At 35.4% G+C, this 16,359-nt stretch overlaps 1 protein-coding gene across 1 annotated transcript; it reads right to left on the bottom strand.

Moving 5' to 3' along the window:
• Positions 1–13,758: 13,758 nt before the first annotated feature.
• LOC132702804 (NF-kappa-B inhibitor-interacting Ras-like protein) lies at positions 13,759–16,081 on the bottom strand. Its single transcript, XM_060671600.1, has 3 exons — positions 15,977–16,081; positions 15,661–15,927; positions 13,759–15,608 (listed from the first exon to the last, which is right to left on the bottom strand). The coding sequence occupies exons 1-3, from the start codon at positions 16,070–16,072 to the stop codon at positions 15,360–15,362; spliced, it is 612 nt and encodes a 203-aa protein (XP_060527583.1). The 5' UTR covers positions 16,073–16,081; the 3' UTR covers positions 13,759–15,359.
• Between the last annotated feature and the right edge of the window lie 278 nt (positions 16,082–16,359).

The following is a 16,359-nucleotide window of genomic DNA, read 5'->3' as shown; positions in this document are numbered from 1 at the left end:
GCATTTGTACACGAAGCAGGGTCGGATTGTCAGCAAACACCACAAGCGTCACTTTTCTTCTCGGTTTCTGCTTGACGAATTACATCGATCGGTCAAATATTTAATATAAAAAATATCTATTTTACCAAAAATACGTACTCTTCTAAGATAAATTAGCTCTTTTCGAGTTTAAGAGGACACGTATGTCAACTGTAGGATGTTTTATTATTATATTTTCCAGTGTCTATAAATTAATAAACAACAGAAGCTTCCGAATACAAAAATTTCAACATGAGTTTTTTTTTCTTGAAACTTAAAAGTTCTAACCCCTAAAACCATATTTTTAATACGCTGGCGGACGTATAACAATCCCCAAAAATTACCATATTTAAATTGTTACTATTGATATATTTCTATTCCGAACTTAACTCAATACATGCAAAAAAAAACTAGCGAATGTTATTTATTATCTCCGATGGGTGGATGATTGAGAAACGTTTAAATAAATCTACCTTTCTGTCTCTCTTTTTCTATATAGGTCACTCATTCTCTCTATCTGTTACTTTCCACAATCCGAATTTACACTTGGCCCCCCAAAAATCTTGTAAAATTTTATCTGCTTAACTTCTTCGCGTTGTTCATATGACTGAATTTTTTGGGAGATATATCGTGCGTTATTTCTATTAAAATTCTGTTTCCTTTTTACATACTTCAAAAACGTAAGCGAGCATTTTTGGTTGTTTTATTAAACAAAAATTGATACTAACCAAGATCCGTATCTCCGACCTCAGCCTCCTTTGATCACTCCCCAATTTTTTTTAATTAAGTATAGAAACCTCGTCGAACATATACATAATACTAGGTCAAAATGTTACGCGGTTACTCATTAAAGTTGCAATTCCGAAAGCTTCTTACCTATCTTTTTCCAGTCTTTTTTGTTTTATTTATCCGTATATGAAACACACATTGAACACAAAACTTAAACTCGTTGGCGATATTGCATTAAGCAACAAACGCGTATAACAGAAACGAACCCTTAACACAAACGCTTCTTTAAACTTCGACTGACACGTGAAACAACCCGCATTCCTACGAAAGGCAGGTAAACCAAGCAGGTCAAATTTTAAGCTACCCTCCAGTGTCGTCGTAGGTTGGGGCATAGTAAATAGCGAATACAACAAAGCGGTAATTTATAATAATTTAATTTGCATTTTATTTAACTTAAGTTGTTTTGTAGAAAATGAGACATTTCTACAATTAATCAATATACTACGAGTACTTTTCCGCTTAATTACTATTTTTGAGAAACAAAAGGAAACGTTAGATTCCATTCAAACTTTTTCGGTTTTCATGATATCTCGCGTTTATTTAGAAGCTAATGGCCTGTGGCCTTAACCAGACGTTTCCAAAGCCTGGTTTGATATTATGTATATAAATCTTAACAAACACGAAAAATAGAGTTATATTGCCACCGAAAATCTGAATTTATGTTTAAAAATGTAACTTCCCGTATTTAAACTATTGCCTGCATTGGCGCCTATATTTTATAGTTTTTTTTTGTATCCTATTTTTTTTGTTTTGCTTGCAAATGTGTGTCCATTTTTCGGGTACTGAATTTTTTTTTCTCAAATTATTACAAATTACTCAAAACGGAGTTAAAAAGAGACGAGGAGAAAAGGGAAGAACCCTTATTTCTCCGACACTGACCTCCGATGTTTATAAAAATTGACGCCTTGACACCCTCCCCGTGAATATTTTACAAAGGATTTTTAAAATTTAACTTCCAAATAACGCATACTCTCGCCTAGTGTCACAGTTTTGGGCCCCATTTTGCTATGGTTAGACAGGTTTATTCTTGTACATTGTCGGGACAAAAGAAGCATCTCCTTCATCCAAATTGACTTTTTCATACCTAATATAACAGCTGCCGGGCATCATCTCGCCTTAATTGTTTCTATTGAATTAATTTTAGTTACAAAAAATTAGATGATCGTCAAAATTGGCATAAAAAGATAATCAAGATTTAATTAAAACAAGAATATGCACAAAAGAAAAGAGATAAATGGCGCATTATTTGATACGTACTTTTTTCTTGTCAGAGCTTGTCTAAAAAAAATCGGGATGGATGGAGGTTCTCCGTCAGGTTTTTTCCCTGTCGAAACAAGTATGTGCGGCGTTCGCTTTGGATCTGGGGAATGGGTGGGGTTATACATATATAAGCTATAAGAAATTTTAATTTTTTATTCAGTTTCCACTCATACAATTTCGTGATAAGTGCAGAGTGAGAAAAATGTCCGAAGTCGAAAATTATCCAACGCAAGCATTGGATTCGTGGGGAAGATTTGTGGTCAATGCGGAAATAATCCGCGAACAAAAATACATTTACGAGGCAGCAATTACGCTGCCGGAATTCGGACTAGAAATTACCTCCGGTCTTAGCCCAGCAAGAATCTTCACTCCTGCAGTGAAAGTGAGCTTTATCCCCTACGTTTTGGCGGAGAAAAGAAGCATTTCGTTCGACGAGATAGACTTCACAGAATTAATACAACAGCTTCCATTGTTATTGTTAGCAGGCCCGACTGGTAAAGTTATGTATTTAACCTGCTTCAAACTCAGCTCTCTACAATGTGATGGTGAAGTCTTGGTCAAGATTGAAAATAGCGAGGGTATACTCTATATTTCGAAAGACTGGGTACAGGAATTAATTACCATAAGCAAATTGGTATTTAAAAGAATACGAGTACTGTCTCGTTTGAACTTTTACGAGTACTACGATAGAATATTGTATTTGACTATACATGAAAATTTACTGGAAGACGCCAAAATCTTTCCGCATATAGAATATTTATGTTCTACAGAAGAGAGTGAGCAGAGCTACTGCATGGAGGACTACATGCGTTTTGGAAAAATGCAGATAAAACAAGATATCAACAAAAGGATAGCATGGGACATACCTGTGTTTTAATAGAAATTTACCTGTAAACTAATAATAATAAATGTATTTTTAAAATTCAGTGTGTGTGTATGTTTTATCCTTACCCCCATAAAAAAAAGTAAAAAAAAAACAAGTAATTGCGTAAAATAACTTCATTAAAGAAAAAAAAAATAACAACAAAATATAACCAAACAAAACATAGTACCACCGGAATGAAACCATCAGAAATTACCCCAACAACGGAGATTCTCGCATATAATTTACCAAAAAAAATTTGCAGTGCAAGAGTCAAAGTTCAAAGCTGGCGATGCAGTGAGCATAAGTGGCACAAAATCGGTTTTTGACAAAAGCTATGAAATTAATTGGACACCCCGAAAATTTCAAGATTGTTAAAGTAAGTGGTTCCTTCCCTCTTACGTATATTTTGGAAGATATGGAGGGGCGTTAAATCAAAGCTTCGTTTTATGAAGTCGAATTACAAAAACCGTACTACCAAATAGTCGATCGACTACTCGTAAAAGTTCAAACGAGACAGTACTCGTATTCTTTTAAATACCAATTTGCTTATGGTAATTAATTCCTGTACCCAGTCTTTCGAAATATAGAGTATACCCTCGCTATTTTCAATCTTGACCAAGACTTCACCATCACATTGTAGAGAGCTGAGTTTGAAGCAGGTTAAATACATAACTTTACCAGTCGGGCCTGCTAACAATAACAATGGAAGCTGTTGTATTAATTCTGTGAAGTCTATCTCGTCGAACGAAATGCTTCTTTTCTCCGCCAAAACGTAGGGGATAAAGCTCACTTTCACTGCAGGAGTGAAGATTCTTGCTGGGCTAAGACCGGAGGTAATTTCTAGTCCGAATTCCGGCAGCGTAATTGCTGCCTCGTAAATGTATTTTTGTTCGCGGATTATTTCCGCATTGACCACAAATCTTCCCCACGAATCCAATGCTTGCGTTGGATAATTTTCGACTTCGGACATTTTTCTCACTCTGCACTTATCACGAAATTGTATGAGTGGAAACTGAATAAAAAATTAAAATTTCTTATAGCTTATATATGTATAACCCCACCCATTCCCCAGATCCAAAGCGAACGCCGCACATACTTGTTTCGACAGGGAAAAAACCTGACGGAGAACCTCCATCCATCCCGATTTTTTTTAGACAAGCTCTGACAAGAAAAAAGTACGTATCAAATAATGCGCCATTTATCTCTTTTCTTTTGTGCATATTCTTGTTTTAATTAAATCTTGATTATCTTTTTATGCCAATTTTGACGATCATCTAATTTTTTGTAACTAAAATTAATTCAATAGAAACAATTAAGGCGAGATGATGCCCGGCAGCTGTTATATTAGGTATGAAAAAGTCAATTTGGATGAAGGAGATGCTTCTTTTGTCCCGACAATGTACAAGAATAAACCTGTCTAACCATAGCAAAATGGGGCCCAAAACTGTGACACTAGGCGAGAGTATGCGTTATTTGGAAGTTAAATTTTAAAAATCCTTTGTAAAATATTCACGGGGAGGGTGTCAAGGCGTCAATTTTTATAAACATCGGAGGTCAGTGTCGGAGAAATAAGGGTTCTTCCCTTTTCTCCTCGTCTCTTTTTAACTCCGTTTTGAGTAATTTGTAATAATTTGAGAAAAAAAAATTCAGTACCCGAAAAATGGACACACATTTGCAAGCAAAACAAAAAAAATAGGATACAAAAAAAAACTATAAAATATAGGCGCCAATGCAGGCAATAGTTTAAATACGGGAAGTTACATTTTTAAACATAAATTCAGATTTTCGGTGGCAATATAACTCTATTTTTCGTGTTTGTTAAGATTTATATACATAATATCAAACCAGGCTTTGGAAACGTCTGGTTAAGGCCACAGGCCATTAGCTTCTAAATAAACGCGAGATATCATGAAAACCGAAAAAGTTTGAATGGAATCTAACGTTTCCTTTTGTTTCTCAAAAATAGTAATTAAGCGGAAAAGTACTCGTAGTATATTGATTAATTGTAGAAATGTCTCATTTTCTACAAAACAACTTAAGTTAAATAAAATGCAAATTAAATTATTATAAATTACCGCTTTGTTGTATTCGCTATTTACTATGCCCCAACCTACGACGACACTGGAGGGTAGCTTAAAATTTGACCTGCTTGGTTTACCTGCCTTTCGTAGGAATGCGGGTTGTTTCACGTGTCAGTCGAAGTTTAAAGAAGCGTTTGTGTTAAGGGTTCGTTTCTGTTATACGCGTTTGTTGCTTAATGCAATATCGCCAACGAGTTTAAGTTTTGTGTTCAATGTGTGTTTCATATACGGATAAATAAAACAAAAAAGACTGGAAAAAGATAGGTAAGAAGCTTTCGGAATTGCAACTTTAATGAGTAACCGCGTAACATTTTGACCTAGTATTATGTATATGTTCGACGAGGTTTCTATACTTAATTAAAAAAAATTGGGGAGTGATCAAAGGAGGCTGAGGTCGGAGATACGGATCTTGGTTAGTATCAATTTTTGTTTAATAAAACAACCAAAAATGCTCGCTTACGTTTTTGAAGTATGTAAAAAGGAAACAGAATTTTAATAGAAATAACGCACGATATATCTCCCAAAAAATTCAGTCATATGAACAACGCGAAGAAGTTAAGCAGATAAAATTTTACAAGATTTTTGGGGGGCCAAGTGTAAATTCGGATTGTGGAAAGTAACAGATAGAGAGAATGAGTGACCTATATAGAAAAAGAGAGACAGAAAGGTAGATTTATTTAAACGTTTCTCAATCATCCACCCATCGGAGATAATAAATAACATTCGCTAGTTTTTTTTTGCATGTATTGAGTTAAGTTCGGAATAGAAATATATCAATAGTAACAATTTAAATATGGTAATTTTTGGGGATTGTTATACGTCCGCCAGCGTATTAAAAATATGGTTTTAGGGGTTAGAACTTTTAAGTTTCAAGAAAAAAAAACTCATGTTGAAATTTTTGTATTCGGAAGCTTCTGTTGTTTATTAATTTATAGACACTGGAAAATATAATAATAAAACATCCTACAGTTGACATACGTGTCCTCTTAAACTCGAAAAGAGCTAATTTATCTTAGAAGAGTACGTATTTTTGGTAAAATAGATATTTTTTATATTAAATATTTGACCGATCGATGTAATTCGTCAAGCAGAAACCGAGAAGAAAAGTGACGCTTGTGGTGTTTGCTGACAATCCGACCCTGCTTCGTGTACAAATGCAATGACATTTCGGCAGGGCTATAGGCTACGAAACCTTTCAAACTCGAAAAGGACGAACTGTTTTAAAGAAAAAAGGTACTTCATTTTTGGTAAAAGTAATAGATAATTTTTTTTTTTCGCTAAATATTCCACAGATCATGGTAACTCGTGAAGCAGAATCCGAGAAGAAAAATGACCGGGGGTGCTGTTTGCTTACAATCCGACCCTGCTTCGTGTACAAATGCAATGCCATTTCGGCAGGGCTATAGGCTACGAAACCTTTCGAACTCGAAAAGGCGCTACTAATTTTGAATAGGTACTTAATATTGGGTAAAAGTAATAGATAAGATTGTTTTACATTAAATATTTGACAGATCGATGTAACTCGTCAAGCGGAATCCGAGAAGAAAAAATGACGGATGTGCTGTTTGCTGATAGTCCAGAACGGCTTCGTGTACATATGCATGGCGGGGAGACCAGAAAGTTTTCGAAACTGCGTGAGTGGAAGTCTGCGTTGGACAAATTTTGAAAATATCTGAAGGTTTAACGAATTTTGGAGAATTCGACAGAGCTACAGACTACGAAACCTTTCGAAACGAACACACGTGTCCTGTTGAACTTGAAAAAAACGAAATTATTTTTAAAAAGGTATATTGTTGCTAAATAATAGATTTTTTTTTAATTAAAATATTTGACAGATCATGGTAACTCGTGAAGCAACATCTCAGAATTGAATCGGCGAGTTGTGTATTTGCTGGCAATCCGAGCCTGCTTGGATCATTTTGGAAGATACATACGCCTGCGCTTTTCAAAGCGGACAGACGTGCCCGTGTCCAACTTGACAAAGGCAGAATTATTTTAGGAAAGGTATATTATTTGTAAAAAAAAATATACAATTTTTAAGTAACATATTTGACAGACCATGGCAACTAGTAAAGCAGAATCCGAGAATTCAATCGGCGGCTGTATGTTGACTGACAAGAATATAATTGCTGTTAATCCGGCCCTGCTTCTTGTACAAATGCATAGTGGGGAGACATGAACATTTTTCGAAATTGCGGCCCTATCCTCTTGGGATTCTACGTTGGACAAATTCTGAAAACGACCCAGAAATATAATTGGTGAGAAAATAGTTTTTTTGTTGTGTTAACAGTTAACAATTTTTTATTTTGGAAATAAGGGGTTTCAGTGTGTACTGGTATTAGTGAATCAATTTAATGACCTCAGCATCCCTAAACCCCCATCTTGAGACGCGTTAACGATCCGGATCGAGTTACGTCGCGTAATTGTGTCACTTTTTTAATTAAAAAATGAAAGAGATGTACCTACCATACTTTAGAAACCCCTACTCCCCTTTGGAGGTGATGAAGTAAGTTTTGGCATAAAATATAAGTTCCTCGTATTACTTTGATATGATAAGTATAAGTCTGCCTGTTTTTTTTTTAAAGGAGGTTCAAACCCGTGCGAGGTGAGGTTTGATATATGAAACAGACCAGTCATGGGGACACGAGATATGCAAAGTTTCAGCGTAGCCGTCGCCACATTGCTGCCAACACTGCATATATAAGGAATCACGAACCATTCAGGTAAAATTTTGAAAACACATATTTATGGCAATATAGAACCTCTCTTTTTTTTTTAACAGGAATATTGAGACTTAGACCAGTATCTTTTTAAGTAGGCATGTGGGGTAAAGAAGACGCAGAAGCTTCAGTCGGGTACCATCGGTAACGTAGGCGATTGATATATTTCCACCACTACATATGTTGGATTGGAATTTCCCATTTGATGCTTTGACTGACTAAATGAGGAAACTTGGAGGTAAGCTCTTACGGAATTCTATCGAAATATGTTTAGTAACATATTGGTGCATTACTCTGTCTTCCAGTCAGTTTCACATAAACTTTGCACGTATTATAGAAATGCCACCTACTTTTTTTGTGTTAATATTATTGAAAGTAGTAGCTGGTAGCTGTAGTCGTAAGCCCAGAGAGTCTCTGTTTTGAACATAATACACAAAATGGGGCGTTCAAAAACAATAGACTGCATGCCTTTTAGAGTCGGCGTAAACTATGGTCATATACCCCTGATCAAATTCAGAACTAGAAAATCGTTGTGTCTCTGCATTAAAAATAATAGTAAAATTTATTGTAGGCACCAAGTAGAGTATCGAAAATTTCCATTTTTAGTGCCAAATTGGTTACTCCAGTAAATTCCAACTGTTCTAATTTTTTTTTAATAATTTATGATGTTAGTGAGTTTCATTGCAATTATTTGTTACCTAAACTTTCTGCGTATTAAACCTTAATTAAAAATACGCTATTCGTTAACGCAGGTAGAATTAATGACGCTGACTAACCTGATTTTGTCCAGGGGGGCGTAGTACGGTAGCTTGTACTGTGATGTTTGGTAGTTTGGCGGTGAGCTCTCATTTATAAAACTGGGGAATGTTTCGTTATCTTCAAATCGTAAACACGTATCATTAGAATCATATTTTTAAAATATTGATTAGGACATGTACTAAGTAACTAAATGCTCTAGCAAAAATATTCACACATATTGCGTAAAACGTACAAATTTAAATTAGAGAAAATTAACTATTTTTAGAGGTTGGTTTTTCAAAAAGGCGGGGATTTAGTTAAAGAACAGATAGAGACTAAAGGGAAGCTCTATGAGAAAAGTTAGAATTAAAAAATCGATGTTTTCGTGTCATAGCGAAAGATGGATTATTATTAAAAATAATACTTGCATTAATTGTTGTCACCATTTGTGAAAAATATGGAAAATATCCTCTAGGTTCGCATACCTTTTTTTTTATTTTTTTTAAGGTGGCTAACAAAATACACGGACAGAAAAGTTTAGATCCTGTTCGTTAATGTAGCGCATAGAAAAAAATTAGAAAGAGAACGTTTCGTGTATGGCATTCGTAGTTAGTACGGAATATTAATCTAAAGGCTGCAAGACAGTGAAAGAGTGATGTGCTGAAGTGTGGTTCAGAGAGGTTATTTGGGCTGTAGAAGTTTTTCTTTGAACAGGGTTCAAATAGCGTCTCCTAGAGCGTTAGCAGAGAAGAGTATTACAGTATTTAGTATAAGCGTCCAGATTTCATTGTTGTTGAAATTGCCATAGAAACACACTTTCATGTAGTAGTAGCAGCAGCTTTAAAGTATATGACTTTTTAGTTAAGATGCCTTTCGAGTTTGCTTTATGGCTTGATAGGAAATTAAAGGGTAGATACAGATAAGTTACGAAAAAAAAAAGTATGTACACTATCCTCAAAGATCAGCAATAAATAAAAGAAATTGATGAAATAGTAAAGCTGACTGCGATATCTTAAAATCATCAATAAGATAGATAAATTAATTTTGAAAATATTAAATAATAAAAACAAATAATAAAATAGCAAAGAAAATCAAAATTATCAATAAGATAGATAAATTAATTTTGTAAATATTAAATAATAAAAATAAAATTATAATAGCAAAGAAAGCCTACCACGGCCACATACACATAATATTTTCGACATATGAACTTTTCCCAGATAAATAGTCAAATATCTCACGATACCTTAAAACAGAAGCATGCGGAAATATGTATGAAGTTAACGCACGGTAGATGGCTTAGTAAATTAATAATGTATATGGTTTCTAATATCCTACTTTATTAATGAAAATTTTAACCAGGTTTTTGTTTTGCAGATATTATTGGTGGTGCCTGCCAGCTTCCAGTTCCGAGAAAAGAAATCCAATACTTTTCGTCTTTATTTCCCCTGTCCTTTGTGCGCAATAAAAGTACAGTTTGTACCCGCCTGGGTACACATTCGCAGAACTATATGTTTTTAAAATAAATGTTATGGTCAATATTCACTAGGTGGGTTACCTTATTAAAGAAAATCTTATTCCAAGAGGGGACACTAGTTTACATTCGAACCGCTAGAGGGTGCAGATGGTCACGCGAACAATATGATCAAGTCTCATTGACGCCATTGCTTTTCTTAGGGGTGGGAAAATATCTGGGCTCTGATTGGCTTCGCCGCCATCGCAAACTAGAGGTGGGGAGATTGATTAAACCCCATTGGTGCTTGCTTATCCAATGGGGGCCAGTTTCAAGGGATTATGGGTAAAGGGGGAGGAGCTAAAGAGTCGTGGGGAAGGAGGACACGCCCACAAAAGGGAGAGGAGTGGGGGAAGCCTCTATTATACATATCTCTACTCGTGCGCTTTCTTAACGACACCCTCGATCATGATGACGCTACGAATTGTTTTTTATTTTTTATGGATATTGAAGGTCAGGATTTAGAACTTGGAAAAACAGGTCTTTGGTTACCAGCTGTGCCTTGTAATTTAGGGTTTTCCTTTTTAAACTCTTATTTTCTTTCAATTTGTATAGTTCCGGTGTAGGAAGAAGTTCCTCGTGCATATTAATATCAATAATATTATCGTTACAATTATTGAAATCATGCTACCCTTTTCGGCTATTTTAACTAGGGCACCTGGTGGTAGGTTTTCTTCCCATTCAAGCTTTAATCGCTTTCCCTTTAATATGACCATAGGTGCAATACTATTTCCCAACGCATTACAGCATCCAGCAATGGTCACATTTTCTGCGTGCTCAGGTGCAACTAAGTGAACACGTCCATATCGAAAAAGTTCTGTGGATTTTGGTGCAAATTCATTTCATTGAATTAGCTAGTGTATTAAAGTGATCACCCACTATAAATTTATTTAATTTTTGGGCACGGGCTGGGTTCATTAGTTGCGCCTTGCGCCTAGACATATTAGGATTCCGTTTCAAAAACCCGTAGAGCCAATCCTTACCAGCGATTCCTTTGGAAACATCAAATGGTTGCCTGATATTATTTTCAATGCAGAATTTATATGCAGAGCGACGTACTAACAATGGTGTTAGCGGCATTCTGATTTCACAGAGACGAAGTATCCTTTCAGGAAAATGTTTTCTTGATAGGCACATAATACACTGGATCGTCCTATTTTTTTTTTATTTAGAACGCCAGATGGTTTCTAAGAGTTCTCGTGCTAATGGCAGCTTGAAGTTGTTCTGCACTCCAATTCGCTCGCTGTTTCAATTTCGGTGGCATCGTTGATGAAAAACTAAATAAAAGAAAGAATATTTTACAGTACCGTCTAATAAGGCCCACTATTTAATGGGTCTTATTAACGGAAACTCTTCTTAACCATAAAAAAAGAAAAAAAATGTGTATCTTACCTTTTTAATATCGTTTATATAGCAAAAGATACCCCAAACAATAACTACGCGTCATTACCGAGCGTCGTTCGGACTACAATTGATTTATTTACAGACGTGCAAATTTCGCGGTATTTCTTTGGGGTTTGGAATTCACATAAGTTAGTAGAAACAACGCAACGTTGCCGGATTTTAAAAAAGCGTAGGTTTCGAGTTTTGGCTGGTGGGTCTTATTAGTCGCCGGGCCTTGTTCGCCGCAGGTAGAGTTTGTTCATAGATATAAGGAAGTGACTAACTGATACGAATTAAGGAAAGACCCGGGCAAGTTGGAAGAATGAAATATGACCGAACAGGTCCGGGCTTTGCTTAGAATTTAATTATTTGGGGTTTTGTTAGGAAAGATACTAAACAATATTTATTTATTTATGTATGTATTTATGTTTAAATCTAAAATTAAATTACAAATTATTTTTATTACCTACTTAAATTACTTAAAATTATTCACATAATATATCAGTATCACTATCGCTATCATCGCCTGTTCTAATTATCATTTGTTCTATATTATTTGCAATATGGATATACGATTGTTCTGCTTTTTCTATATGTTTAACAGAATTTGCCCAACTTTGTGGAGGGATGTTAAAAACTTCTGTTTCTATAACTTTAAGGACATTGGAGTTAACACGGGGAAAAACATTGTTACGACGAATGGCAGATTTCAGTTGGTCCCAAACATGTTCAATGGGATTAAATATACGGTGGTAAGGTGGAAGCCTTAAAACTGTATGCCCTAGATTTTTTGCATAATTATCACAGACATATTCCTTTTGTAGGTTCAAGCTTTGTAGAACCTCAATTAATTGCTTTTTGGTATAATCTTCGTGAAAATAAATGTCGTTATTATACATGCAGTTTAGTATTAGGTATTAGTCAACTGTCTACTGTGATAACTTGCATTGTCCATTACAATTACGCTATTAGGAGGAATGTTGTTTTTAAACCAACTTTCAAATAAATCAGCGGTGGTGTCTTCATGGTAATCCAGAGGAGAATCGTTAATACTTTTCGCAGACAGAGAAAGTCCATTTGGAATCCAAATATCTTTAGAGCCAGCATGCAAAATAGTTATTCTTTTACCTCTTTTTGATAGTGCGTTTATTTTACACTCATAAGTCGAGTCAACCCAACCTTTCCCCGGGGTAAGTGTCGAACCAGTGTCGAAATTTTAGGTAATAATCTTGTTGCGTTGTATGTTAATGACCATCCTTGGATAATACCATTCAAAAGCAATTGGTCACTTTCTTATATCTATGAACAGACCATATCTTATGGTAACCACGGTGAGAGTATATTATGCAACAAGTTTGGTAAACAATATTTGACTTAAAAAGTTTACCAAACGTGTTGCATACTGTACTTTTTCTACGACCGTTAGATTTTGGGTACATTTTTGCAAAACAACACGAATACATTCACCGAGATGACCGGCAGAATTGACAAACGACAAAATTCAAACCGTGCCGTAAAAGCTCCCACAACATGCGATTGCTCCCAGACCCTATTAAATGTCTATCCTAAAATGTCCCAAGTTGCTCGAATCCGTGGCAAACGAGGGAACATGAAACTGACGTGGTTAAATGACACTTTCCGCATGCTAGTGTATAATTAGGTAGTTTACAGAAGGAACTACAAACAAAATATTACCGGCAAGATCAAAGAATCATTGACGAGTAAGATAGTAATGTAACAATATTAAATATATTATGAATACATAGTTAAATTAGGTAAATTTAACACTTTTTTAGAGGTAATAGCACGAAAGCCCAAATACATACAACAAGAAAATAAGTACACCTGCAAATGAAGCAAATGAAATGACACCAAGTCCTTTGCAAACTTCCATATAGCTACTAGTATTATCGCACTGCCGATGCCGAGAATAGAGGAACCTATGAAGCAACTATAAAAAAAATGAGAATTCCCATTCAACAGGCGCATGCGCAAGATTTAAACCAATGAGATTGCGGCATCCAACAAACAACATGGCCGCTGATAGATCGCCAACAAATTTGCATGCAGCATATTTACCGCAGTATTTTTTAAAAATATGTCTAGATGTTAAATGGTGGGGCATGCGCGGAAAATCATAACCTTCTCTACGAAAACATCAATGCCGTCTAGTAGTAGTAGTGCCAATATATTATCTATTAGATATAGGCAAACCTCACAATATTCTGGTAGTTTTACTATCAGTCTTTTAAACATCCAAGTCACTTTTTTCACTACAAATAACTAAAACCAGACGTAGTAGATGTTCTGTCGGGGGTTCGTGCGACAGTTAAATGAATATGTTAGTTCAGAAACTAAAGATTTATTATGTAACGACTTCAAATAATTACAATGCCAGTTGCCTGAGGACAGGGCGCTCGCGCATCGATATATGCTGAGTGCTAAGGATAGACTAAATCCTAGAAGTTTCTACGGCAGGAACATTAACATGCTATGTTGCCATGTCTAACAGAACAGTAGAAAACGTACTTAAAATCGCCAACATTTTGGCGTTTGTAATGTCACATTAAATAAAGACAAACGATATCGCTATTGTTAAAAAGGAACTATTGGTGGGTAATGTTTAACTGAATATTAGCGAGACATTTGGTTTAACAGATATTGGTTAAGTTTATAGTTTACTTAAGTTTTTGATTACATAAAAATATTATTTTGTCTATAACGTATCGGTCAAAAACCCCGGCGATGTTCAGCACTGGCAAGATATTTACACTATACTAAAATGAAAACAAACAATGCCATCTTCCTTGATTATAGTGACCACAGTACTCGTTATTAAGAGAAAAAAGTGACACGTGGCATTGTGGCAAGGCACGAATATTTAAATAAATATTCGCTTTGCGCCCTTCGACAAAAAGCAATCAGTTTTTTTTAAGGGCCTTTCGTCGGTGTACGGAAGAAAAGAGCAGCGGCGCCCTTTTGTTTTCTTTTATCAGATTATCCGTCAGTTAGTTGGAAATGGCAAACGAGTTAGCAATGCTCCGAGCGCGACCATCTAGCGATGCTAATGGAGGACAATCACGCTGATTCGATTTACGCCTGATTTTATTTGACGCGGTAATTGGATCACGGGGACTCAGCAGCCACAGCGTGCGTTTTAAGAGCGCGCCCTGTCACTTGGCATGCCCTTTCTTTAACATCGTTTGTTTTCATTGTTTCGTTCCCGTTTTATCGAAACGTTCGGGATAATCCGGTAGACTGCGATTTAAAAAAGGGATCGTAACGAAAATAAAGCTATCGACTACTACATAAACATGGCGGATGCAAATTTCAGGAACAAAGTATAACCACAAAATTATTTTTCCGATTTGAAAAACTGCGCCGAAATGGGTACCATATGGGTATGTAAATATGTGGACTAATAAGTATAGGATAAAAGAAGAACATTTTACCGTCAAGAAGTTTTTAAAGCTCTAATGGATAGTATTTGACATGTACTTGTTATCACAGACTGACTATACAATCATAAAAAAAAATATTCGAAAAACAACGTATTATAGCTATTATTTCTTTCTTCCCAGGCAAGTTTAGATTCCTTATGCATTGAAACTTGATACATATCAAATAATTTGACACCGTGCAGCTCGCGCCATCTATCCAGAACTAGTCACATTATGAAAGTATGCGGCAAAATCTCTATGTAGAACACTTGGGTGGTTCCGTATTTTAGTTTTTTCTTTTTTTTTTAATAGTTTTTGAAAAGTTCCGCATTAGTCAAATTTTCCAAATGCCCAAACGTAACCAAACATGCCTGAAAATTTGTTATGAAAAAATGTCCACATTTTAAGGTTAACGTGTATATTATGACAGTTTCAATTTCAAGATTACATTTTCATCACTGGCTGGCTGATATTCCAACTTCCATTTTGGATAAATTCTGTCCAAAATGTTTAAAAAAAAAACAATTAACTTATACGCGCAAACAAAAATCATTAAGTGGAATCTTTCAATACTTTCCGACCCATAGACAAAGGAGTGAATGTACTTTTACTTGGTGGTGGATTTAATTTGCTTGTTATATACACAAAGGGTTCAAACAATGTTTGTCTATGTAGCGCCGATACGGTGAAGTGTCTAATTTTTTCTCTATTGCACCACCCAATTGCTTTATTTATAGTTTCCTCTGCATCTGTATCAGGGGCAACTTCTTTCGTTTTGTTGCCGATTACCACAACGGAAACCTGAATAGTAAATCAAATTGGTAAAAGGACAACCATACATCAGGGATTAAACCTCTTTCTTATCTTTATTCCGGTCGATATCACTTTTAATTGACATCAAAACATCCACAGAGTTGTTTTTCTCCGTGTCGTATACCAAAATGTAGCCGTCCGCGAGGGCCAAGTAATGCCGAGGTAATTGTTGATTCGTAGTTCCATGTGCAGTCGAAATTTGACAATTTTCGATGCCGGCAGTGTCGTAAAACCTAATTTTTTCTTTTATACCTCTATCGGATTCGATTTTCGCAACATAAATATCCTCGATTGTAGGATGCAGGTCCTTCAATCAGATAACATGCAACAAACAGGTTTGGAGCAGAGGCCCTTACCTTATCTGATAAGTTTCCGTAAATTACTTGCTCCAAAATGGCAGTTTTTCCAACAGATTTCATGCCACAGACAATCACTTTAGCGATTTTTCCCATTGTGGATAATAGTAGTCATTTAAATTGAGGAAGCGCAATTAAAATAGACAATATAGTGAGAATTGTTGTATTTTTTATGGTTATGTCCTCTTTGTAGTTCTTGTGTCATTTGCTTAATTTACTTTCTACCAATGGGACATAGACGGTATAGAATATTAATTTTGGAATTTGCAATTTCGTAGAAGAAGAAACAAAACTAAAGACTGACAGATTCTTTAAATAATACCTCGCTATTTAATTAAATTTTCATTGATGGTGTAAAACAATCCTTTATTTCCAAAGTTGTG

The sequence above is a fragment of the Cylas formicarius genome, unplaced genomic scaffold (assembly GCF_029955315.1).
Source record: "Cylas formicarius isolate icCylForm1 unplaced genomic scaffold, icCylForm1.1 PGA_scaffold_10__41_contigs__length_53128322, whole genome shotgun sequence".
Taxonomy (NCBI): Eukaryota; Metazoa; Arthropoda; class Insecta; order Coleoptera; family Brentidae; genus Cylas; species Cylas formicarius.
Note: the sequence above shows the minus strand (reverse complement) of the source record. Positions and strands in the feature narration are given on the sequence as shown.